Genomic DNA, 27030 nt, shown 5'->3' with positions numbered 1-27030 from the left:
GATACTAGTAAATGGAAACACATCCTGTGCTCATGGACAGGAAGAATTAATATTGCCAAAATGGCCATCCTGCCTAAAGCTATCTACAGATTCAATGCAATCCCTATCAAAATACCAACAGTATTCTTCAATGAATTAGAGCAAATTGTTCTAAAATTCATATGGAACCACAAACGACCCTGAACAGCCAAAGCAATCCTGAGAAGGAAGAATAAAGCAGAGGAATTATGCTCCCTGACTTCAAGCTCTACTACAAATCCACAGTAATCAAGACAGTTTGGTACTGGCACAAGAACAGACCCATAGACCAGTGGAACAGACTAGAGAGCTCAGATATAAACCCAAGCATATATGGTCAATTAATATATGTAATATATGATAAAGGAACCATGGATATACAATGGGGAAATGACAGTCTCTTCAACAGCTGGTGTTGAGAATGAAACTGGATTATTGTCTAACCCCGTACACAAAAGTAAAGTCGAAATGGATCAAAGACCTGAATGTAAGTCATGAAACCATAAACTCTTAGAAAAAAAACGTAGATAAAAATCTCTTGGACATAAACATGAGCAACTTCTTCACGAACTTATCTCCCCAGGCAAGGGAAACAAAAGCAAAAATGAACAAATGGGACTATATCAAACTAAAAAGCTTCTGCACAGCGAAGGACACCATCAGCAGAACAAAAAGACATCCTACAGTATGGGAGAATATATTCATAAATGACAGATCAGATAAGGGGTTGACATCCAAATTATATAAAGATCTCACACACCTCAACAAACAAAAAGCAAATAATCCAATTAAAAAATGGGCAGAGAAGCTGAACAGACACTTCTCCAAAGAAGAAATTCAGATGGCCAACAGGCACATGAAAAGATGCTCCACATCACTAATCATCAGAGAAATGCAAATTAAAACCACAATGAGATATCACCTCACACCAGTTAGGATGGCCAGCATCCAAAAGACAAACAACAACAAATGTTGGTTAGGATGCGGAGAAAGGGGAACCCTCCTACACTGCTGGTGGGAATGTAAATTAGTTCAACCATTGTGGAAAGCAGTATGGAGGTTCCTCAAAAAATGCAAAATAGAAATACCATTTGACCCAGGAATTCCACTCCTAGGAATTTACCTTAAGAATGCAGTAGCCCAGTTTGAAAAAGACAGGTGCACCCCTATGTTTATCACAGCACTATTTACAATAACCAAGAAATGGAAGCAACCTAAGTGTTCATCAGTAGATGAATGGATAAAGAAGACGTGGTACATATACACAATGGAATATTATTCAGCCATAAGAAGAAAACAAATCCTATCATTTTCAACAACATGGATGGATCTAGGGAGTGTTATACTCAGTGAAATAAATCAGGCAGAGAAAGACAAGTATCAAATGATTTCACTCATCTGTGGAGTATAAGAACAAAGCAAAAACTGAAGGAACAAAACAGTAGCAGACTCAACCCAAGAATGGACTAACACTTACCAAAGGGAAAGGGACTGGGGAGGATGGGTGGGAAGGGAGGGATAAGGGGAAAAAAGGGGCATTACGATTAGCACACATAATGTAGGGGAAGGCAGTATAACACAGAGAAGACAAGTAGTGACTCTATAGCATCTTACTACACTGATGGACAGTGACTGTAATGGGGTATGTGGTGGAGACTTGATAATAGGGGGAGTCTAGTAACCATCACATTGCTCATGTAATTGTGCATTAATAACACCAAAATAGAATAACAAAATAATAAAATAAAAAAACATTTTGGATCATGTATCAGTGGTCCTTAACCTTTTTTTGGTTCATGGGGCAAAATTTATGGACTCACTTTCCAGGGAAATATGCATATGTCTGCAATAATTGATACTTAACTTCAGAGGAAGTTCATGGGGCCTCTGAAGCTCATTTCATGACCCTAGCAGAGAGTAGGTAATTGATAAATAATAGTGAAATTAATGCAAAGCAGTCCTTAAGTTTGTCTCATATACACATACCTCCCTAGCCTTAGTTACCAAGTTACCTCTGTACTTCCTGTGTCCCATGGTTTTGTTTCCCGTTTCCTCATATCCTCTTAGCTCTGTTGAAATACCATATGCTTTCTTTTACCTATCCACAGGCTTCATAACCTTAAGGAACAGGTTAAGGCTGGTCTTTTCTACTAGTATTTTCTCAATTTATTCCAGATTATGTGACTTCTTCCTCAACTTCTGTGATACTCAATGTGTCAAATATGTGGAAATTCAATCTGCTTTGGCCTGTAGCTTGTTTGTTTTTAGTGTGCTGTTGTTTACTTTTGTACTGAAAATTAACTCATCAGAGGGTTAGGTCTCTCTCTCCAAATTCAATAGAAGTTATTTGAGTGGTTTTCTTTCTTTCATAGACTGTCTTGTATATTAGAAGAATTCAATATATTTTGGTCATTAATAAATTCTATGGTAGTCTGATTATGAAGATTTCAGAGGATATAATGACCATGACAGTTTGAGGTATTAATGGAAAGCTTCTAACCCTTAAGTATAATCTGAAGGAACTATAGCTGATGGACTGGTTGGTTAAAAGATAGGGAAACCAAATTCCAGGTGAAGGAGGTAACATGAACAAAATCACAGAAACAAGGGGCAATAAGACCCATCTGGCTGGAAGAGTGGGTTTATGTGGTAGCAAAGGCAGTAAGTTTGCATAGATTATAGAGGGCCAACTCTAAGTACCTGTACAGCAAGACAGGGAATGACAGAGTTTTAAAACTAGAAGGGTCATTTGTGGCCTTATAGTCTTTAACTTAATAGCTTATCTAGAAATAATCCTAACCCAGCAATCTGGCAACAGACTTGCACCATGTTCCCTCAATTAAATAATTCTTGAAATCAATATATGAAGCTAAATGGACCATTAGTTTTATCTCCATTATATTCTTATGCTATCAATATCTTGATTTAAATTTCTCCTTGTCCATTTTCTCTCTTTCCTAAAGTTCATCCAATATACTCTGAAATGGGATATTTGGCACTTGTCTGGAGTAGAGATTCCTTCCAAAAAATGCCACATGCTTTGAGACTTTAGGTTATGTTTCTGCTATCAATTGATAAGCTATGTCAGTTCTTAACTTCTGATTTTTTGTTGGGGGCTGAGGGGGATTTCCTATAGCAAATGTGTAGCCTGTAGTTGGCCCTGTCACCACTAGATGGAACCGCATCGTTGGCCGCGGTGGCCAAGGGGAGAGGAATGACATAATCAGTGGCTTTACTTATGGATGAGTAACTCATTAAGAGTTAAAAATAAAAAAGAGTATATAAAACTCAAAAGGGTAAAAAGTGGGCCTGTTAGTTTATCTGGTGACTTAACTGTTTCCTCTTCTAAAGCACATTAGCCAAAGATAAAAAGAGAAGAGCAGCAACCTCCCATTCCCTTTATCCTGGCCCTAACCAATACTGGTAACTCAAGAGCCCACTTTGTGGTCTAAGATTTGGGAGAATGGAGAAATTTCAGTTTGTAGTAATGGAAAAAGTCAGTTTCTAGGAGTCCTGAGTGCACAGATTATGTTTATATTAAAATAAGATAAAATTAACTTCCTTAATTTTACCTGATTTTTTGCATTAGTACTAAAGGTATATCTTCCTGATTACACTAATTCCATTTTTTGCACACTTCTTTTTTTCTTTTTCTCTTTTTTGGCCATTTCATTTCCTTTAGTCAAATACAATAATGGACTATTTACTTTCAAAATAAATTTAGCCTACCTATTTTTCCTTTTAAACTTTGTACTATTCTTTTGGAATAATGGGAGCCAATCACTAACTGTTCCATTCAACAGAATGTCAGATTTTCTCTTCAATAACTGGTGTTGAGAAAACTGGATATATGTAAGAGACTGAAAATGGATTAGTGTCTAACTCCATACACAGAAGTAAACTCAAAATGAATCACAGACCTAAACGTAAGACATGGAGCCATAAAACTCTTGGAAGAAAATCTAGGCAAAAATCTCTTGACCATAATAAACGAGTAATTTTTTCCTGGACACGTCTCCTTAGGCAAGGTAAACAATAAAAAATGAACAATTGGGACTATGTTAAACTAAAAAGCTTCTGTACAGCAAAGGACACCATCAGCAGAACAAAAAGGCATCCTACAGTATGGGAGAATATATTTGTAAATGACTCATCTGATAAGGGGTTAACATACAAGACATATAGAGCTCATATGCCTCAACACCAAAAAGACGAGTAACCCAATTAAAAAAATGGGTGGAGAACCTGAACATTTTTCCAAAGAAGAAATACTGATAGCCAACAGGATATGAAAAGATGCTCCACATCGCTAATCATCAGGGAAATGCAAATCAAAATGACAATGAGACAGCACCTCATACTAGACAGAATGGCCACCATCCAAAAGAAATAACAAGTGTTAACGGGGTTATGGAGAAAAGGGAACCCCCCTACACTGTTGATAGGAATGTAAATTGGTGTAGCCACTGTAGAAAGCAATATGGAGGTTCCTCAAAGAACTAAAAATTGAAATACTGTAAGACCCAGTAATTCCACTTCTAGGAATTTACCCAGAGAAAATAAAATCCCTGATCCAGAATGATACATGTACCCATTTACTGCCACATTATTTACAAGAGCCAGGCAATGGAAGCAACCTAACTGTCCATCAATAGATGAATGGATAAAGATGTGGTACATATTCACAATGGAATATTATTTAGCCACTAGAAAAAGAAAGAAATCCTCCCATTTGCGACATATGGACCTAGAGGGTATTATGTTAAGTGAAATAAGCCAGGCGGAGAAAGACAAATACTATGATTTCACTTATTTGTAGAATCTAAAAACAAGACAAAACGAACAAAAAGACCCTGAGAAGTGACTGGTGGTTTCCATGGGGAATGGGGTGGAGGAGGTGGGTGGGGACAAAGGGGCACAAAAATGCTCAATCATAATGTAAGTTGGTCATAGGGATGGTAGTACAGCATGGAGAATATAGCCAATGATTCTGTAACATCTTCCTGTGTTGACAGATACTAACTGCACTAGTGGGGATGAGGACTTAATAATATGGGTAACTGCTGAACAACTGTGTGGTATTCTTGAAACCAATATAAGAGTGTGTATCAATGATACTTCAGGAAAAAATAGTAAGACTAACTTCTCCAAAATGAATGATGGGGCATCATTTTTAAAACAAATAAACAAAAATGTCAGATTTTCTCTTTTCAAATGTCTACATAAAACTATTAAATTAGAAAACATTGCACAATAAAGAACTATATGCATAAAATAGAAATGAAAACTTATAAAAAATTTATTGACAAACACTCTAAGAGATACTACTATATACATACCTACCTTTTGACATAAATTCAGTGACAATGTAAATTGGCTCTTCAGAAACAACAGCATATAGTGGAACAAGTTTATCATGTCTTAATTTTTTCATTATCTGAGCCTCTTGAAGAAAAGCTTCTGGCATCATTGTACCTGGTTTTAGTGTTTTGATTGCTACTTTTGTGGTTCCATTCCATGTTCCTAGAGAAATAACACATTTTACTATTTTAATTGATGTTCACACCAAACCTACATGAGCAGCAGTTACCACCAAATATTTTAACATATTAACTGTGGCATTTTAATCTGTGGCTAAACAGTGACAAAAAACAAAAGTTCAGCCTTCTTACCCATCCATACTTCACCAAAACAACCTTGTCCTAGTTTAACCTCTAGTCGTAAAGATTCTCGAGGGATTTCCCAAGCATCTTTTGCTAGACCTTGAGTCTGTGGTTTCACAGTTGGACACACAGTTGTTAACTTATGGCATAAACCATCAGCATGTTCTAGATAAATGAATAAACTACATTGTAAAATGAATTACAAAATTAAGGTACATATACTGTATCAATGTTTTAAAATAAAAACAAAAACAATGTTCTATCAGTTTTACTCTAAAAGCACCCACACAAAAAGGATGTTGTATATGAGAAGCAAAACATAAGTGAAACATTTTGTTATTTTTATTGAATGCTTATTATGTTCCAGTTATTGTGCTAAGTCAGCACTTTATAAATATTTGGTATAAATGAGTCTTGGTAAACTTAAGCAACTTTCTCAAAGTCACACACTAAGTAAGTGCTGAGGATGAATTCAAAGCCTAGATGTGGCTGCCTCCAAAGTTCTGCTTTTGACCACCATGCTATACCATTATTTCTAATAATCATACAAAATCAAGGAAAATTTTCAAGGAATTAATTTGTTACATTATGGAAACTGAAACATAAAAACAGGGAATCCCAAATTCACAACAGCTAAACTTATAAATCCTGCTTATACAGTCTTACTGTAAATAAGACATATTCCCTCTCATTTTCAACAAGTAACCACACAAATCCTCATTCTAACAACTATAATTACAGCTGATGTTCCTGCTTGGTAACATGTTAGATCAATGCCAAGATTGGTGGTTGACTTGATAAACTCAGTTGGCAGCTAGCTCTCACTGAAGAAGAAACTTCGTGGAAACTACCTCCAACCCCCAAACTTAGTCATTTAAAAACTAGCAGATGCAGTCATTTAAAAACTACCAAATTGGCAATGAAAATTTTTGAGACAGAAGAATACACTATTGAATACCTTTCAAAGGTCCTTGATAGACTGAAGAATGTCTATAGTTGTCATAGGTTAACTTTCTAGGAAAAATGCATCTTCAGATTAAATTTTATTAGATTTATACTTTAGGAAGTCTTAGGTGGTCCAGCCAGGCAGAGGAAAATAACCCCAAAAGACATCTGATATGGTTTTTTTATTTCAAGTGTTCAGTTTTTCCTAATTAATTAAGTGTCCCTAAATAAAATATTTGCTTTTATGCTTTTTTATTTATTGTCACAATCTATCTTGGTATTTATTTAACTGTTAAGAAACGGAACTTCAATGTAAACACTACACTAGTAAGATATAAGGACTCAAATGATGATAGTCTGATTGTATAGCACATCATCCAAGAACCCAGATCTGGTAGTAAGTATGCCTGTTGCTCATTTTAGAACTATAATGCAACAGACATTTACTGAGTACATACTGTGTGTACAGAACCTTGAACCATAAGAATCATGAAGACATGAATTCTGTCCTCATAAAATAGAACATGAGAAAATAATTTTCACCTTCAAAATATTCACATACCTGTGTAGTGCTTAACCAATTTCTGCAGAGTATCAAACTGTGCTCTAGTTGTGATATAGTATCCACCGTTGTCAAGTTTCCTAATTTTGTAGTGTTTTACATTGTCACCCCTTACCTCATCCCAATCACGAATAGAGAGGGAATAAGCACCTAGGGGGTGAAATGAATATTTTTACTATATCATACTCAAAATGCTGCTTAAGAAAACTTTTATATTATACTAACATAACAATGTTCATACCTTTAGTAGTTTCACTCTCTCTTACTAAGAAAATGCCTCTTTGATTCCCAGGATTCAAAAGTAATCTTTCAGCATCTTTTCTCCCCATTTTGCCAAAATACCATCTGGAGAAAAATGTATAGTGTTCTGAGTTAGAAAGATTTAAGGATCAGAAAGATTACACGTAAGTATTCCTAAGAATGGAGTAGGACAGAGAAGATGACAAAGAATCGCTATAGAACATTGCTTAAAAATATACTGAAATAAAATAAAGGATCTTTATTAAATAGGAAAATTATAAATATTATTGTCAGATTATACTCTGTCACAGTGTTTACACGTATTTACTACTCAGTATGTCTCTTAAACTCTACCTGGCAGTCACAAGAACAGGAAATGGGGAAGGAAAGGAAACAATGACATACAGGCTTACAGTCAATGGCAGACAGAAATATTAAAACTGTAGAAGGAAAAATAAAAGTGGTTCTCTGGCAACAGGGTGAACATCTGTAACCAGTAAGATGAAAGTAAACCATATCCAAATTATTAAGAACTTCAAATTACTCTGCGTTTGATCTAACATAGCTTTGTGAATAAAAATGAGCTGTGGAGGAGCTTACAGAGTAAACAGAAAGTAAGTGCCATGCAGAAACAGACTCACAGAGACAAATTACATAACATTAATATAAGCAAACAAACATTGATAAAGTACCTACTATATGCAAGGCACATTATGTGTTAAGAGCTGTGATATGAAAATGAAGTAGTATCTACAGATAAAGTTAGTTTGACTTAAAAGTGATTATGTCACTGAAGGTGGACTTACTTTTAAAAGTTGCAAGAATAATACATAGAGCTTCCCTATATCCTCCACCCAGGTTTCCCAGCTGCTAACATTTTGCTTTATCATATTTTCTCTTTCCCTATGTGTGTATCTTTCTGAACTGAGAGTAAGTTGCAAACATACAGAATCATTACCCCAAATGCTTCAGTCTGTATTTCCTAAAAGACAAGGATACTCTCCTGCATAAACACAGAACAAGTACTTAAGTCAGGGAATTAACCCTGATACATAATACTATCAGCTGAGGGTAAATTTTTGAAGCAAGAGACTACAGAATATAAAAAGGGTTAACGTAATTTGTTTAAAGTGGGGGTAGAGGAGGATGGAGACTAGGTTTAACACAGTATTATTAATGCAGATTCATTTATGATCCCACTGTAAGCAAATAATATGCCATTAATTATTCATTTTCAAGTAACATCTATTAATATGATACATTAGCTGTATTAAGACTGGTATGTAATTGTGTGTGTATAAAGTTGTGGCTAAGTAGAATGTGCATTAAAACTTTTTAAAAATCAAAGTAATTAATAAAATATGAAGTAGTGCCATACTCTTCTGCCTGAATGGAATCTGCAGGGGCTACATAATTGCTAGGGATATAGCCATTCTTTCCTGTAGCAATTGATCTTGCTTCCCACCAGTCTCCTTCCCTGCAACACATAAAACAACAATTACCACAAGGTAGGCTCTCACTCAAGACACATCTGCTGCAGTGTTGTCTTGTATCTGAAATAGATGAGAAATACTGCTTCCGTGTTTTATTTATGCATTCATTTGACCAAAGATGAAACTCGAAGAAAAACATTTAAAAGGAGGTTATGTGAATTAAGGAAATAAGGCTAATAAGCAAAAGCACAACTACCTATTTCTGCTCCAAGCCAAAAAAAGAAAAAAAACTTACATTTTAATCTCAGTCATAAGATTTTTTTTACATAACTCTTTCAACCTAAACAATAAACTGAAGAAAGCAGTTTGGGAAGTGATCTTTCAAATTACAGTTTTGATTGAATATTTTTTAAAAGCTTTATTGATATATAATTTGCATATCATAAAATTCCCCATTTAAGATGTACACTTTAGTGGGTATTAATATATTCACAGTTGTGCAACTACTACCACAATCATTTTAGAACATTTTCATCCCACCCAAAAGAAACCTTGTACCATTAACAGTCACACACTCCCTCCTATCCCCACCATTTGCCAACCACTTATCTGCTTTCTCTTTCTATGGATATGCCTATTGTGGACATTTCATATAAATGGAATCATACAATATGTTTTCTTTTTGACTGGCTTCTTTTCACTTAGCAGATGTGTTCAGGGTTCTTTATAGCATGTATCAGTAGTTCATTCTTTTGTTACTGCCAAATACTTCTCTTTTTAACAATACTTAATAATGTTCCTTTTTAGTCATTTTAAGGACAAAATCAGGTGTACTAGAATTCCTGAAGCCAAAATATTAGCAACAGGCAATAACAATTAATACCTAGATATATTTACAAAATGTTAACCATAAATATCCAAATAAGTATAATATCAGTTCAGAACATGAGAATTATATATGTAGTTTTTAATACATAAGCCTTGACTTTTCCAAAGTTAATATGAAAGGAACAAATATCAGTCTCTATTGAGGAGGATATATATGGTCTCCACTACCAAAAATTAAAGGCATGAGGTAAATTTGCTCTTTAGAAAATGAGATGGAAAATCCCTCGGTAATTCAAATATTTACAAATTCATACACTTGGTTTGTACTCTCCTAGTTTATGTTAAGTACTTTCAGATACACAAATTGAAAACTTTGCATTTGATCCTGCTAATCATTCACTGATTCATTCAAACATTTACTGAATACCTTTTAAGTGACAAATTTAATGACAGGGTGTGCTGGAAACAGGTTAAGAAGGCAGAACTTACTCTGAAGGAACTGTCTAGAGCAGGGTTTCTCGTACCTGGCAATACTGACCCTTCGGGCTGGACAATGCTTTGCTGGAGAGGGGTTGTCCTATACACTGTAGGACGGTTAGCACATATCTGCCCTCTCTACCCACTATATGACAGTAGCAGCTCCCTGACTGTAACAACCAAAAATGTCTCCAGACATTCCCAAAAGTCCCCGAGGTGACTCTGCCCCAGGTTGAGAATACCTATCTAAAAGAATCATAAGCATGTGATAAATTACAATTCAAACAAAACTGATGGCAGCTATGACTGAGGTTTGCACAGGGTGCTGTGTGAACTTGGAAGACAGACATCAAACCCAGCGGGCATTGGGGACTGAGCCAGGCAAGAGAGGAAGAATGTCAAGAAGGGCTTCCAAGGGAAAGTACACAGGAATACACACTCTGAAGAAGCAGAGTTGGCCAGATAAAGGGAAAAAATGGAGAGATAAAGGGGTTGCATTCCAGAAAAAAGAAATGGCATGTGCAAAGGTAGGGTGAGGGTGGGAAATCCCAGTGTACTCATAAAACTTCAAGTAATTGAGTAAGGTGGGCAGGACAGTGGGAAAGGGGAAGAAGCTCAATGAATGATGCCTGCTATTATTTTTCTTTTATCTTAACAGCAACTAGTGGCCTTGAAGGATTTTAAAGCAGAGAGACATGGTCACATTTTATGTCCTGGGACAATAACTGCAGCAAAATTTGTCAGCGAGGATGAAAGCAAACATGGCTAGAAGTAAACTGACCACATTACATATTTTCAGGAGTTACAAAGTGGTTGCTATGCCTGCTAATGAAATTATTGGATCTATTTTCCATAATAAGCACTGACTTCTCTATGGTGGGCCACTAAATGACAAAACTTTGTCACATAAGGAAAAAGCAACTTAATTTGTTCAGTTTGGGATTATAGGGGTTCCTTCCCTAGCCTTTTTGATTTGTGAAAGAGATAAGATCCTTAAATAACCTGGTACTTAGTTAAAAAGTACACAGAATTCTCTTTATAAAGACTTTGTTTTCAAAGTAATGTACTTACTTGCATATACTCCCTCAATCCTCATTCCTAAATCTCTACTCCTTATGGCATAACCATATACAATAGCACAATTTGTAGAAGTAATAACTTCTGGCTGCGGCAGCAATATTAGGCTGTGTATTTAAAGAGACCAAATGCATTGTCCAACCCAATGGGCAGATCCATGCCCTACCACTCCCATCTCTAAATGAACTAGCTCAGTGGTTTCAGTACTAAGACTAAGTGTCTGTCAGTATCTCTCCCTCACAAAATATTCACAACACTTACGTATTGTTAATTATTTGAAATCTTTCACCCTTCTTAAATGAAAGGTCTTCCGTAGTTCTAGCTTCATAATCATATAAGGCCACAAATATAGTAACACCACCTATTGGAGCAAAAAAAGACCAAGGATAAATTATATAAATAAATTCACCAAAGAGAAATAAACCAATGCCAGCAAAAGGGCTATGCATAGTTTTCTTCCTAGTTTCCATAATCTACTTTTAAAGCTGGAGATTTGGGCAGATGGAGTTTTCAAGTTAGTAAAACACTCTCTTAAGACGTCCATGAAATGAAATTACCATACTCAACAAATTCTAAATTTCTGCAGGCCCAGAGAAACAAATTTAATTTTGATTTATAGCAGCAACATCTCCAGCTTTAAAAGACAATCAAAGTTCAAATCAGTTCTTTGGCAGAAAAAGCATTAGCAAGTATTATAAACTATGGGCACTGATCATCTCAATTTCTTACAAACAACAGGTGAACATTTCCATCCTTAAAATTTATCATTAACAGTAATAACTAGGGTTTTAGTAAATTTTTTTATACTTAACATGAAAAGATAACAGCATGTTTTTCTTAGAAATTAAATGGTATGGTTGATATGAATTATAAATTCCAAAAATAACTGTGTCATATGTAGCACAGTGTCCAGATGCTTAAAAACAGTATACTCTGCAAACAAAAGACAAATAATCTCACTCATTTGGCTTCTCCCCTGAGTTCTAACCTATGTTAACTGCCTATCTGACATCTCCACTCAAATGTCTGAAAAGCATTCAAAACTTATTAGGTACAAAACAAAGGTGCTGATTTTTCTACTCTAACCTGTATTGGTCAACGCTTCCCTGCCTAAGTAAATGACATGATTATCCATCAGATACTCAAGCCAAGCCCATTACTATAGCACTGTCAGTTCTACCTCTAAAATACCTCATTTATCTACTTTCTTTTCCACTGCCACTGCTGCTACCGTAATCCAAGTCCCTGTTCTTTCTCACTGGGTCTGCTAGGGCTGGAGAGGGTAGTACCCTCCTGACCCCTATCTTCATCCATTCTCCACACTTGCCAGAGTTTTTTAAAAAGGAAATTCAATTGTGCAAATCCTTTTACTTATTTCTGGCTTTTGAATAAAATTCACACTTCTTACCAGAGTCTACACATCCAGAGTAATCCTGATTCTTCAATCCCTTATTATACAATTCTACCCACTCTGCACTAGTCCTCATAACTGCCATGTTTATCTGTATCTCCTAAACTTTATATCTGTTATTCTCTCTTTCCAGAAAGCTCTTCTACCAGCTCTGCATGTACTCAGGTCATTCTCACCAATCAAACCTCAGCTCAAAGGATTTCTTCTCAAGATGGCTTTCTTGATTATCTAAAGGGCTCTTGCCAGTCATTCTGGATAGTTCCTTCCTAGCATTTAAGAACAATTAATGATCCTGTTTAGTTGTTTATTCACTAATTACTGTCCAACTCTCGTTATACTGTAAATACCATGAGGGCAGACACCTTGTTTCTCTTGCTTACAAGTCTTTCTATCTGTCATTCAGACACTTCATATTTGTTAATAAATGAATATCCAATGAATGGACTAGTTCACCTATGTAAACTGCCTAAGGTAACTAAGGTATGTCTGTAAGTATCAACATTTAATCATTTTAGATTATTATCTTTACCAATTATAAAATCCTACAAAGAATTTAAACTTGATAAAACAGTTATCAGTGATTATTTTATGTGTTCATTTCACAATCAGTGGATAGCTCTCATCCATATTTACTGTCTGTAAATTTTTTTTTAATTGAGGTATCATGATGTACAATCTTATGAAGGTTTCACATGAACAACACTGCGGTTTCAATATTCACCCATATTATCAAGTCCCCCCACCCTGGCCATCACTGTCTATCAGCATAGTAAGATGCTATAGAGTCATTACTTGTCTTCTCTGTGCTGTACTGGAAATCATGGCTATTTTTTACTAAAGTGTTTAGAGTTAGGGAGTTGAAATTAACACTGTAATTGAATTTTTGATGTCTGTAACTCCCCAAATAGTCTGATGGAATTAGTGTATAGCATTCCTCTAGCCCCTATTATTGCTCTGGAGGTGAGCAGAGCAGAGGGACAAATTTATAGTTCATGCCTGCAGAAGTGACTCCTCTGGTTGTTAGTAAGGACACATGCCACTCAATTTGATGCTGGCAGCTGTTTTGCCAAGCCTAAGGATAAAGTGGACACCCTGAGGGCTGCAGGAGAGAGATCAAAGTAACTGAGTCCTCAATGACTTCAAGGAACTGCTGAACTAGGGAACCCTGGCGCTTCTTAAGCCAGCTGTGGTTTACTCATGGGAAAAGCATCCTGACCTGGGGCCCTTCACAAAATAACTCTCTCTCTTTCAAACTTTCTCACTACTTTTTTTGAGGATTTTAAGCTCCATGAAAGGTTGTCAGCTGTCACTTCTTGCTGTTCTCTGAAAGGATATCATAATGTCATAAACAGGGTTCTCGAATAGAACATTAAATCTGGGCTCTTCTGCTTATTACCTGTGACTCTGGAAAAAAAAAATCACCTAAACTCTGAGTCTCAGGATTTTTCTCTTTTAAATCAGTAGGATGTGATAGAAAAACTGTATTATCACCACACTGGCATCTAACTTAACATTTATTAAGTAACTACTGTAAAATTTTAATAGTTTACAATCCCAAGAAGTTATACCATTTTTGAAAGAGGGTTATTATGTTTTTAATCTCTATCTCCCCCAGTGCCTGCCACATCAGGCACTCAATAATAATTTGAAAAATGAACTAAGGAAATAATGGTGTGAACCCTGTACATAATCACCATCAGATCATCACCAAGTTTTCCAGAACAATATTCATGTTACAATAAGATTTTAATTTTTATGTCAGAAGCTTTAATTATCATATAAACTTATTATAAAAGTCCTCTAGTAAGTTATTTTTCTCTAGTAAGTTATTTATAAAAGCCAATGTATGTATTGCCCAAGGTTCCATTCTCAAACCTACAGCAGAATTGTCCATTTAAATCTCACCTGTTAAACCAGCAGGGTAGGAACTTTGCACCATTGAGAATGAGGAAGATGCTCCTCCAAAGGGCGTCACCCCTGAGGATCCTCCAAATGGTGTTATGGAAAGACTGCTAAAATTAACAGATGTTCCCTTTGCTGAAGAGGATGGTGTCACTGCAGTGTGCTCTGCTCCATAATGGCTGATACTTGTACTGACAGGTTCTGGAGTGTTTTCAGTTCTGTATTTAATGGCTGGACTTTTGTTCTCTTTACTTTTAATGCAGCCCATTATCAAATCTACAAAGGCATTAAGACAAATATTTTGAGAAGTAGTTAATTTATAAAGGATACTTCAAAAAGATGCAATTCAAAAGCTAACTTTAAACAAGGCATTGTTCTCCTGAAAAAAGTAACATTAACAAAACAATCTAGACAGTTGAAAACGAAGTTTCTTCTCATTTATCTTTGCAGTTTCACTAAAGCATCATTCCAATCATCTGATTCCTTCTGGAGCTGAACCATTTTTAAAGGTCAAATGACAACATGGCACAGTGGGCTGGGAAAGCCATTAGCTCTGAAGCCAGTGACTTAAGTTTGAATTCTAGCTTCTTACTTACCAGTGGGTTGACTTCAGGTATGTTGCTCAACCTCTCTGTACCTCCGTTACTTGATAAAATCACCTAATTCGTAAGGTTTTCTATGAGAATTAATTTAAGTTTATTACAATTTCTAGACAATACCTGGCACACAGTAGGTACTGGCAAATACTGGTTGCATTCTTTCTATACCAGCACTTTTTACAGAAATATCATCTGAGCCACACATATAAGTCAAAATGTTCTAGCAGCCACATTAGAAAAATAAAAAGAAACAGGTAAAACTCATTTTAATAACATATTTTATTTAACCCAGTACATCTAAAATACAATTATTTTAACATGTCATCAATATAAAATATTTTAATGAGATGTTTTACATTCTTTTTTTGTACTAAGTCTTAGACTTACAGTACATCTTGGTTTGACCAGGCACATTTTAAGTGTTCAGCAGTGTATGTGGTAGTGGCTACCATATATAAGACAGTGTAGCTCTGTATCTTTTTCCTTATTGATAGTCACACTCCCAATGCTCACCAGATCTGACACCAACCTATCTTTTCCAACTCCATCTCCTATTTCCTCATTCTTATCTTATGCATGTTTAAAAAAAAACAAAAAAAACACCTGTGTTTCCTCAATACATACCCCTGTGCTTTCCCAGTTTTATGGGTGTTTTTTTCCTCCTAAAAGTGCCTCTGTTCACAATATTCTCCTTCTACCTCTACCTGCTAAAATTTATCCAGTCACTGATGCTACTTTTGCCACAAGTGCTACTTTTCCATTTACCTTGCCCCATAATTGGTAAAATAGCTTTTTCCTTAAAACCTCCAATGTACTTTGGGAGATTTCTATAATGGGACTCTCACCTTAGTCCATTTTTGCCTAATTCCTACCCTACCACCAAATTATAGGTAATACATTTCTTAAAAGCAAGAGTTACTCATCTCTTACATAGCATACCAATATGACTTACGCACAGACTTACTAATACTACAAAATCTACATTATTCACTTCCTACAGAGCACTAAAGGGGATTTTATTAATTCACTTTTGAAGGTCAGTTTTTCCCTTCCAGTATGGCATTTAAAAGAATGTAGGTGACTGATAAGACAATCACTTCATAAATTCTTAAAGTCTGAACATTTACTGCCTTGACTATATAATAATTTTAAATGTAGCTATAAATATTAAATTAGAAATAATCTCAGAATCTCAGAGTTAGAAGGTTTTCAGATCACTATCACTTAAGAGATGTTAAGTACAAGCACTGAAACATGACTGGGACTAGAAATTTTAATATCTACTAAAAACACAGAGAATTCCGAGTTAAATATATAAAAGGCAAGTGCTTCTAAAAGTGTTAGGAGAAACTTAAGGTAAATCATTTCATAATCTAGTGTCTTCTGTATTTCTAGCCTCATAATCATTTAAGGCCACAAAAATAGTGACACCACCTACCAAGGATAAATTATATAGATTAAATTAATAGAAGAGAAATAAACCTATGCCAGCAAAAAGGCTTACACTTAGTTTTTTTCCTAGTCTCCAGAATCTACTTTTAGAAGCTGGAGATTTGGACAGATGGAGTTTTCAAGTTAATAAGATGCTCTCTTAAGACCTTCCACAAAACTACTGTACTCTACAAATGGAAAGACTAATAGATACATGATAGATAACTTCCACATGGGGGGCAGGGGTGGGGACAAAATCTCGTAAGTGAACACATGAAAAGAGCTCCTCAGAAGAGTAAGACAGCCTATCAAGAGGCAGTTCACAAATGAAATATGGAATGCCAATTAGCATAGAGAGATATGGCCAACCTTCCTAATCTTCTAGTAAATGCAAATTTGTAAAGGTACATTTTTTGCTTATCAGATTGGCAAATTTTGACTAAATATTCAAGGATGATGGGTGAATTTTAACCAAGTGACTGTATATACACAAACTTGTTCAACTAGAAAAATATTTTAAAATCCACATAAAAATATACACAATGGAATATTATTCAGCAATAATAAGAAAACGAATCCTACCATTTGCATGGACCTAGAGGGTATTATGCTCAGTGAAATAAGCCAGGTGGAGAAAGACAAGTACCAAATGATTTTACTCATCTGAGGAGCATAAGAACAAAGCAAAAACTGAAGGAACAAAACAGCAGCAGACTCACAGAACCCAAGAATGGACTAACAGTTACCAAAGGGAAAGGGACTGGGGAGGATGGGTGGGAAGGGAGGGATAAGGGGAATAAGGGGCATTATGATTAGCACACATAATGTAGGGGGGGCGCACAGGGAAGGCAGTATAGCACAGAGAGAACAAGTAGTGACTCTATAGCATCGTACTACACTGATGGACAGTGACTGTAATGGGGTATGTGGTGGGGACTTGATAATGGGGGAATCTAGTAACCACAATGTTGCTCTTGTAATTGTATATTAATGATAGCAAAAAAAAAAAAAAATCCACACAAAAATTTTCCAAAATGATGTATACCCAAAATCTAAATATTAGGAAAACATAATAACAATTACATAAATTAGACTTTGAAGAAGAGCAGTTGTTGCTGGAGAAAAAATTATGAAGGCTAGCAAATGTGCTACTGTAGTGTTAAACAGAATGACTAAACTTATCACCGAGGTTATTATAACTACCCACCCCCATTTCCCACTTTCATAATTCCTCAATTCTATCTTTTTCTTCATCTAGGATCTTTGCTTAGGCCTTTTCCTCCAGAAGACATCACTCCTAACTTAGCTCCTCTTCCTTTGAAAGGCATACCTTTTTTTACTTACCCTAACAGTCAGTCGTCCATTACTACTCTTACTCTGTGCACCTACCTCCTCTTTTAATCAGAGTCTCTGGTCCAAGTCCTCACATCTACCCACTTACCCATCTTAGTAGCTCCAGGGTAGACCATCACTTCAGTCCAGATCCACCAGTGCCCAGTATCAATGCACAGGAGCCATCACTGCCTCCTACCTCCTTTATAAACATTACAAATGCAGGGTGTCTTTAACATTTTTATGTAAACTTCACGTACAATATGAGTTAAAAATTTTGGGGGGTTGTCTCAGAACTGTAACATCATGTAAACCACTTATACGGGAAAGCCTCTTCCAAGTTCCAAGATACTAATTCACAGATATATTTATTAACAACATATATTTATGAGACACTGTAAAGGTAACTGACAATAGCAAGAGACAGTCCCTTTACTTTAAAAAGGATCACAAGTAAGTGTAGGGAACAAATACAGTATTGTATAATGTGAACAATGCCAGAGTGAAAAAAATGCTTGAGTGGAGGTATGTACAAAACACATGGGAACACAATATAAGTTACCAGCTCTGCCTTGAGTGCTTGGCAAAGAAAATTTTACAAAGACAGGAGCATCTAAGCTAGGTCTTGAACAGCTGGAGATATAGGGAATAGGAATACTATATTCTAGGAAGAATGAAGAATGTACAGGAGGGCTCAGGTGCTTGAAAAAAATGTGGTGTATTTGGGGAACAGAATACTTCTCTGCAGCAAGAGCATAAGAGGGTGTTGTGAGCATGGTGGAAAAGATAGCGAGGGTAGAGGGGAGTTTACTGACAAAGGGACTTAATTTGCTACACAGTAACTTTTAGACTTTACCCAGGGAGTCCTGGCAAGTTATTTAAGATTTTTTTAAAGGTGAATAGCAGAAGAATGTGTTTACTACTACGGCAGAATTATGAGTGACAGACTGGAAAGAAAGAACGGTGGCAGTCAGTCAAGATATAAAATTATTGCAATGACGATGTGAGAAAAGACAAAAGAAGAACACTGTGGGGCCAAAGATGAGGGGGAAAATGAGAGGTAAATACTACGCAGAAGTTGAAATGATCAATTCAATATGGATAGAGGAGATATGAAGAAAAAGGAGTCTTTATTCACTCCCCAGAATTTACTGAAGACTTTAAAAGTTGTGATTGTGTATATTAAGGAATGGATGACGCCAAAGTTTCTAGTTTGAACTGAGTGGAAAGTAATGCCACAACTGAGGTAGAGAAGAGAAAAACAGGTTTTTCTGGACATATGAGTTCGTTGTCAGATGTTAGTTTTAGATGCCTATGGGGCATCAAGTTGAAAAGTCTAGTAGGGAAAGGACAGTAATTCCAAAGCTTAGGAAAAGCCAGAAATGAGAGAAAGATTAAACAAAAATATTTTTACAGTTTAACCACACCTTCTGGAAATGATAAAACTCAACCAAGATACAGATTTGGAGTTATGCAAAGAATTAATTCAGTGTTACAGGAAACCTACATAATAAGGGATACACAGGCAAAGAAATTAAGCAGCAGCAATTTAGAGTTGGGTGTACTTCTATCAATATAAAAACATGGTTGGAAAAGACAATCATTAACTTTGAGATAGTAGAATATGTTGGAGAAGTTTCACCTATATCTGTGGTGTTTTTTTTCCTTAAAAGAAACATGAAACAAATAGAGGAAAATGTTAATGTACTAAATGTAGGTAGTAGATAATAACAGCTGTTGAGGTATTTTATAATGTAATACATTTTAAATAAAAAGTAGAATAGTATAGTGGGGATAAAGTACGTGGGAATATATATACACTTCTATACTTCCAGGAAGAAAATGGCTAATAATGCTAAAGAGCAAAATGCAATTAAGTGGCATTTAAACATATTATAAAAGGCCAGATGATTAGTAATTAGGAGCTCACTATTGACTTTAGTACGAGCGTATCTTAGCATCTTTGCAATAAAAGCTAGATCGCAGTCAATCTGAATAATAAATTAATGACTAGGCCATGAAAATGTGGAGAACTTTTGGAAAGCAACATTTTCATAAGTTGGGAACACAGCCTTTTTATCAAGACATTTTCTAGGATTTCTTTGTCTAATTCTCTTCTTCGGTCTTAGTATAACCTAATACAGCAGATCCTTGGTTATTCAACAGCCATTCTTTTCGTTTTGACAAAAGAACACTGATTTGTTTACCTTCCTTCCATTCACCAATTCCTTCATCTGTCTAGCCCTAGACAGTAAATAATGATTGACTTAAGCCACTCATGTGGTCTTATTCTTTTTGCCAATTAACTGTGTATTTGCCAATTAAGCATGGGCTTCTACAAAGTTTTCCTCATTTGTAAAACAGAATACAAAATAGGAATAGTCCTTCCCTAGCTGTTATCATCTATGATGCCTAAATCTGGGCAGCCTTCCAGAGACTACAAAGCACCCATCTAAAAGGAGGACACCATCATCCTGACAACAGCAGGGGAAAGATGAAGGAACCAGGTTCCTCAGCGATGGTGCTCAGGTACTGAGTTATATGACCCCAGAATAACTCTAGAATACACTTCAGCTCTAGAATCTTATTATGTGATGTAACAAATATCTACTGTATAAACCAGTTTGTTTTGTTACCTGCAGCTCAAAGAATCTTAAAATACAAACTACTTAAATAACATGACAATGGTTAATATATTAAATCCCTTTCAACATATCAAGATTCAACAGGTAACAAAAACAGATTCCAAACTTACTTCAAAAAATTTACATAAATCCGAAATATCTTTAAAATCATAAAACTCAGTTTATAAAGGCTAAATTAAAATTTTGAGCTAAACAATTCATACTGATATTTGAGCATTTGCCAATAAACAAGGCTTTAACTCAATTTTTAGTAGTAGTATACTACTACTTTTAGACTTCTTTAACTTATTTAAAATTAAAGTTACAGAAACTTTTTAAATAATCAGAAATTTTTTCCTAAAATGTTTTTTTAATTAACTTTGAGGTATAATTTATGTACAATAAAATATACCCATTTAAAGTGTACAAAGAGTTTTTTGCAAATGTTTATAACTGTGCAACCAAAATTACAATCACAATAGAGAATATTTCAGTCATCCCAAAAGGTTCTGTTGTGCCCTTTTCCCAGCCAATCCCAACCCCAGCCCTACACAACCACTGATTTGTTTTTTCTAACTAAAGATTTATCTTTTCTGAAGTTTCATATAAATACAATCATACATATGTAGTGGGTAGGGGGAAGGCTTTATTTTTTTGCAAAGAATTATGTATCTGAGATAATTCTATATTGTTACATATATAGTTCATTAATTTTTTTGCTACCTAGCAAAAAAATATGTATTATATAGATATACCATAATTTGGTTATCCATTTACCTGTTTTATGATTATTTGGGTTGTTCCAGTTTGGATTATTATAAAGAGTGGCTATAAACATTCTCATACGAGTCTTTTGGTGGGTGGATGTGTGTCTCTCCCCTCCCTCATAAATACCTAGGAATAGAATGAATTGGTAAAATAAAGTTAAGCATAACTTTACCATAAGCTGCTAAACTGTTATCCATAGTGTCTGTACCATTTTGTATCCCCACCAGCAATTAATGTGAATTTCAGTTGCTCTATGTTCTCAACATTTCTAAGTCTTTCTTTTCCCTTTCAGAAACGCATCATATGTTTACTTGGGTTTGGACATGATCTAAATATTGTCCCATTCTGCATTTTTATTCTATCTAAAATGCTCTGGCAATCACCCCCCAAGATGCCTCCATGAGCTTTTGTAGTCAACCTCTCCTCCAAACCTCAGGCAACTACTGATATGTTTTCTGTTTTTACCGTTTCACCTTTTCCAGACATCATGCAGTGTACAACTTTTTGACTCTGGCATTCTTCCCTTAGCATATGTATCTGTGAACTACCCATGTTTTTGCAGGTATCAGTTCACTGCTTTTTATTGCTGAGTAGTATTCCACTGTATGCACATATCACTTGTTTATTCATTCCCTCATTGAGAGACATTTGAGTTGTTTCCAGTTTTTGAAAATCATGAGCCACTATGAACACACACAGGTTTTCTGGTGAATGTAAGTTTTCATCTCACTCGAGTAAATACTTCTCAGTGAAATTGCTGGGTTGTATGGGAAGTATAATTTTAAACTGCAAAATTTTTCCAAAGCAACTCTAACATTTTGTACTCTCACAATCAAAATGAAGAGTTCCAATTGCTCCACATCCACATTGACACTTGTTACTTTTATTTTTTAAATGGTGTGTAGTGCTATTGTTGTGGTTTTAATTTACATTTCCCTAATGACTAAATGCCTAATACTAAGCACCTATTCATGTGCTTATTTGCTAACCATATCTAGTTTGATGAAGTATCTATTCAAATCATTTTTTCATTGCGTTGTCTATTATATTCTGAAAACAAGAACATTTATTACCATAAAACCATTATATTCTTTATGTATCCTGAAGTCAAGTTATCAGATAATATTTTCTCCCAGTCTATAGGTTGATTTTCCACCTTTATAATAGTATCTTTGGACATGATTTTTAATTTTGATAAAGTTCAATTAAGGATTTTCAATGTTAATGTTTGTGCTCTATGTGGCCTATTTAAGAATTCTTCACCAGAAGATTTTCTCCTACCTTTTCATCTAGAAATTTTAACTCTTTCCATCAGGCCTACTGAGCCATTTTAAGTAAATTTTTGTGCACAGTAAAGTGTAAGGTTCAATATTTTAAAACTGGGCAAATACAGTTCAATTATCATCTGTTAAAACGGCTATCCATTTCTCACTGATTATCTTGGTATCTTTGTCAAAAATGATTATGTGGGTATATTAGTTCTATTGTTCTATATATCTATGCTTGTCAATGAACATAGTCTTCATTACTATAGCTTTACAGTAAGCCTTGGAATTAGATAATTCCTCCAGTTTTTTCTTCTTTTCAAAACTGCTTTGGACATTCTAGGGCAAGGGTCAACAAATTTTTTATGTAAAGGGCCACAGAGTAAACATTTTAAACTTTGTGGAATGAATGTTCTCCTGTCACAACTACTTGACAATGCCATTTCAGTGCAAAACCGGGTACAGACAATACGTAAATGCATGAGTGTGGCAGTGTAGCAATAAAGCCATTTCCAAAAATGGGCAATGACCCAGATTTCACCAGCAAGCTGTACACTCTCCATGAAATTTTTAAACACATTGTTTTGCATTTCCACACAAATTTTACAATTAGTTTATCAATCTCTACAAAAATGCCTGCTGGGATTTTGATTGGGATGATAGTAAATTTACAGATCAATTTGAAGAGAACTCATATCTTAAAAATACTGATCTCCTGATCCATGAATGAAGTGCTACATTTACTTAGGATTTAAAAAATTTCTCTCAGCAATGTTTTGTAGTTTTCAGTGTATAGATAGGTCTTGGCATTTCATGGGTTTTTTTTAATACTACTGTTAAGTGGTATCATGTTACTTATATTTCTAATTATTCATTACTTATGTATTAATACATATCAATACATATATATAACTATATAAATGTATACACACAAACACTTAATACTTATACATTGACTCTGTACTTTGTGACCCTGCTAAGCTCATGTGTTAACATGTTCTAGAAGCTTTTTTGTAGATTCCATAGGATTTTCTACATTCAAGATCATGTACAAATAAATGCTGTTCACTCTTTCCATTCCAAGGGGTATGCCTTGTTATCCCGCCCTTGCCTTACTGCACTGGCCAGCACCTCTATTACAATGTTGAACAGAAGGGATGAGTGAGAACATCTTTGCCTCTATCCAGATCTCACGATAGAAGACATTCAGTCTATCACCATTAAGTACATTAGCTGTAAGATTTTTTGCAGCTGACCTTCATCAGGCTGAGGAACATTCTAATTCTTTGCTGAGGTTTTTCATCATGATGGGTGTTAATTCTATCAAATACTTTTCTGTATCTGCTTAGAAAAATCACATGGGTTTTGTCCTTTACTCAACTGATAAGATGAATTACACAAACTGATTTTTGGATATTAACCTACCTTGGCACCTTTGCAGTCTTGGACTTCAATCCATTTGGTCATGGTATATCATTATATATTCCTGAAAGCTAATATTTTGTTCAATATGTTTATGTTTATGGTCAAGAGGCATATTGATCTTTAGTTTTCTTTACTTGTAATTTCTTCATCTGCTTTTGGTGTCAGGGTATAATGTTGGACTCATGAAATGAGTTGGGAAATTCTTCTATTATTTTAAAGAGTTGAAGATTAGTATTACTTCTTCCTTAAATGTTGGAAAAAATCCACCGATGAAGCTATCTGGACCTGAAATCATTAATTACAAATTCTATTCTTTAACATACAGGTCTACTCATTTTTCTTGTATCACTTTGATAGCTTGTATCTTTCAAGATTTATCTAACTCATTCCAGTTCGTAAATTTATATTAGCATAAAGTTACTCATAACATTCCTTTATTAATCTAGTTTAGCACCATTGCCTTTTGGGGGTTTCCTTTAAAAATATCAAGTGATCAAGAACTTTTCCCTCTAGCTAGTAAAATCTCAGATGCCTGGCCCAGCCCCGTGACCACAAAGGGCCATCCACTCACATCAACCTGGTCATCTGCTTGGCTTTATAGTTTCACTCTATGCGTGTGTATTCCAGAATTCAGGGAGGAAAAATCAGAGTGACCCCCATTTTTCCATTATTTTTCTATTTCATGTCCTACAGAAGTTTTGCCCTGCAACTTCCAGGCACCTCAGCCTCCATGAATTCTGATCTCTGTCTCCTCAATTTGTTGAGACCATTGTCCTTTACCCAAGATTCCTGTCAATGCTCTGCAAACCAGACTGTGCCTCTAGGCAGAAAGCTAGAGTGACAGGTGACTGTACAGCTCACCTTCTTTCCAAATGTTTAGGGATCACAGTCCTGAATTGCTGTTGTCCAGTGTCTGAAAACATTATTTCGTGTATTTTGTCCAGATTTTCAGGTTTTTGGGGGGGTTTTTGGGGGAAGGGGTGGTAAATCCATCATGGCCACTTAAAATGCCCTTAAAAGTTAATCCCTAGAAAAACATTTCATTCCTTGCTTTTAATATCATTATAGAAAGTATTAATTTCTAAATACATTTGTACTTTGGTTTATATAAAAAAGGATTTATTCATTAATAATGAATAGTTTTCAAAACTAACATTTAAGTGTTTTACTGTAATCAGTTAATGTGCTTCTGGTACTTTTCTTTTAATTTCAAGAAAGAAAAATAATTTTTAAAGTATCATTTCTTTATGTACCTCCTTGGTAAGTCTGAACTTTAGGCTCAGCTTAATGTTAGTTAGGCTCTTTCAGATTCAAGGGCTTTTATGCTTAAGATAAAAACGATTAATAGGAAAGAGGCAAGAATCCCATAAAAATCAGAAACTACAAAACACTCTGATCATACATAATCCCAAAAGCCTGATGTTTAAGTTTGAATGCAGGTCTTGATACTAGGTAATCATTCCATTATTGTTAGGAGCTTATTGCTTCCCTACCATAATGTAGATTCAGCACATCTCACGCTCTATGTATACCTGATGCTTTAACCAACTACTTCACTTTTTACTGGGATAGATGTTTCCTACCTCATAATTTCTACTTACTCATAATTTTGATTCATTTGTGATCTATATTCTAGGTTCCCTCAGCCTCCCAAAGCCACTGCCTGATCTGCCATTTCTGAGTTTGCACTGGCATGAAAAAGAGTAAAAACCAAAATAATGTAAATTGCTATCCAACTGCCCTAAATTAGTAACTAGTAGTTTGACAACAAGGGCTTGCCTAGAAGGTAAGACTGTGGGCCTAGAAGGTACCGTGATGACTGGTCTGTTCAGCGTAAGTTCTTGCTTTAATAGCTAGTATAGACACACATTTTAGCAAAATGTACTAGAAATGAAAACCTTTCAAACTGAAACCAATTTCTGCACTAGATTTTTGTTTTCTTTTGGACATAAAGTCATAGATCTGGATGATTAATGTTCAATGCTTATCTAGTCCCCACTAAGTAGTCACCTGCCATTACCAGAGGGTAGAGTCAGGGTAATACATGTAAAGTTTTACCTTGATTCCTCATTACACCTGAACTATTGAACTGCTTTCTCATCTTCCCTGGATAATGGGCAAAAGAAGACAGAGCGGAACTAAAAACATTAACAGAGCTTTGTGGATGAACAGAGAAATAAAATGGTTCCTTTTCTATTTCTTATATGGCTATCTTGTCATCCCAAAAGAATGTAAAGTCATTGTGCTATTGTCCCTTGAACAACATGGGTTTGAGCTGCATGGGTCAAATTATATGTGGATTCTTTTTTTTCAATAAATGTACTGGAAAATTTTTTGGAAACTTTCAACAATTTAAAGAAATAATTCTTTTCTCTAGCTTACTTTATAGTAAGAATACAGTATGTAATATATGTAATATGTGTTAGTCAACTATGTTATCAGTAAGGCTTCTGGTCAACAGTAGGCTATTAGTAGTTAAGTTTTTGGAATCAAATTTATATGTGGAATTTCAACTGTGTGTGTGTGGCAGGAGGTGAAGGGGGGGCAGTATTAGTGCCCCTAACTCCTGCACTGTTCAAGGGTCAACTGTACTTGAAAACTAGGGCCATTACATTTGCCTTTTGTTTCAAAATCCTGCAGGAAATAAAGGATTAATAAGGTAGTGAAAACAAGAAATCTACCAGATATTTAAGATGGCTAGCTTTCTCTTTTCAAACCTCTGACCTTTCATAATCCTCTCTATTGCAATTTCCTTGCTTTTCTTTCCACATATCCCACTTTGGCACTTTACTCCAACTTTCCCATGTTTCTCACACTTGCTTAAAATATAATCTGAATTTTCTTGATTTCTGATCATCCTTGTTACTTACACATTAAAGCTGTTCATTACATTCCCCAATCAACACCATATTGTTAAATCCAATAGTCGATTTTCGGTCATCTTACTTGACCTGTCAGCCACCTTGAATCCAGGTAGCATTCCCTCTTCTTTAAAATGCCTCTTTCACCCGGTTCCCAGGACACACATCA

The 27030-nt window shown here is 35.3% G+C and overlaps 1 protein-coding gene across 5 annotated transcripts in view; it reads right to left on the bottom strand.

The window, feature by feature from the left end:
- The window catches only part of YES1 (YES proto-oncogene 1, Src family tyrosine kinase), a 79902-nt gene that overhangs the window by 16910 nt on the left and 35962 nt on the right, over window positions 1–27030 (bottom strand). For 3 of the 5 annotated variants that reach the window (XM_057504071.1, XM_036905828.2, XM_036905829.2), the window contains exons 2-8: window positions 14560–14832; window positions 11505–11604; window positions 8807–8905; window positions 7430–7533; window positions 7189–7338; window positions 5691–5846; window positions 5362–5541 (exon numbers count right to left, since the gene is read on the bottom strand). In XM_057504071.1, the coding sequence (XP_057360054.1) occupies window positions 5362–5541; window positions 5691–5846; window positions 7189–7338; window positions 7430–7533; window positions 8807–8905; window positions 11505–11604; window positions 14560–14824 (1054 nt within the window). In that variant the 5' untranslated portion in view covers window positions 14825–14832. Of the gene's footprint in view, window positions 1–5361; window positions 5542–5690; window positions 5847–7188; window positions 7339–7429; window positions 7534–8806; window positions 8906–11504; window positions 11605–14559; window positions 14833–18027; window positions 18121–27030 lie in introns of all 5 variants that reach the window. The other 2 variants (XM_036905827.2, XM_036905830.2) reach the window with 2 other exon arrangements.

This window comes from Manis pentadactyla, chromosome 6, assembly GCF_030020395.1.
Source record: "Manis pentadactyla isolate mManPen7 chromosome 6, mManPen7.hap1, whole genome shotgun sequence".
NCBI classification, from domain to species: Eukaryota; Metazoa; Chordata; class Mammalia; order Pholidota; family Manidae; genus Manis; species Manis pentadactyla.
Note: the sequence above shows the minus strand (reverse complement) of the source record. Positions and strands in the feature narration are given on the sequence as shown.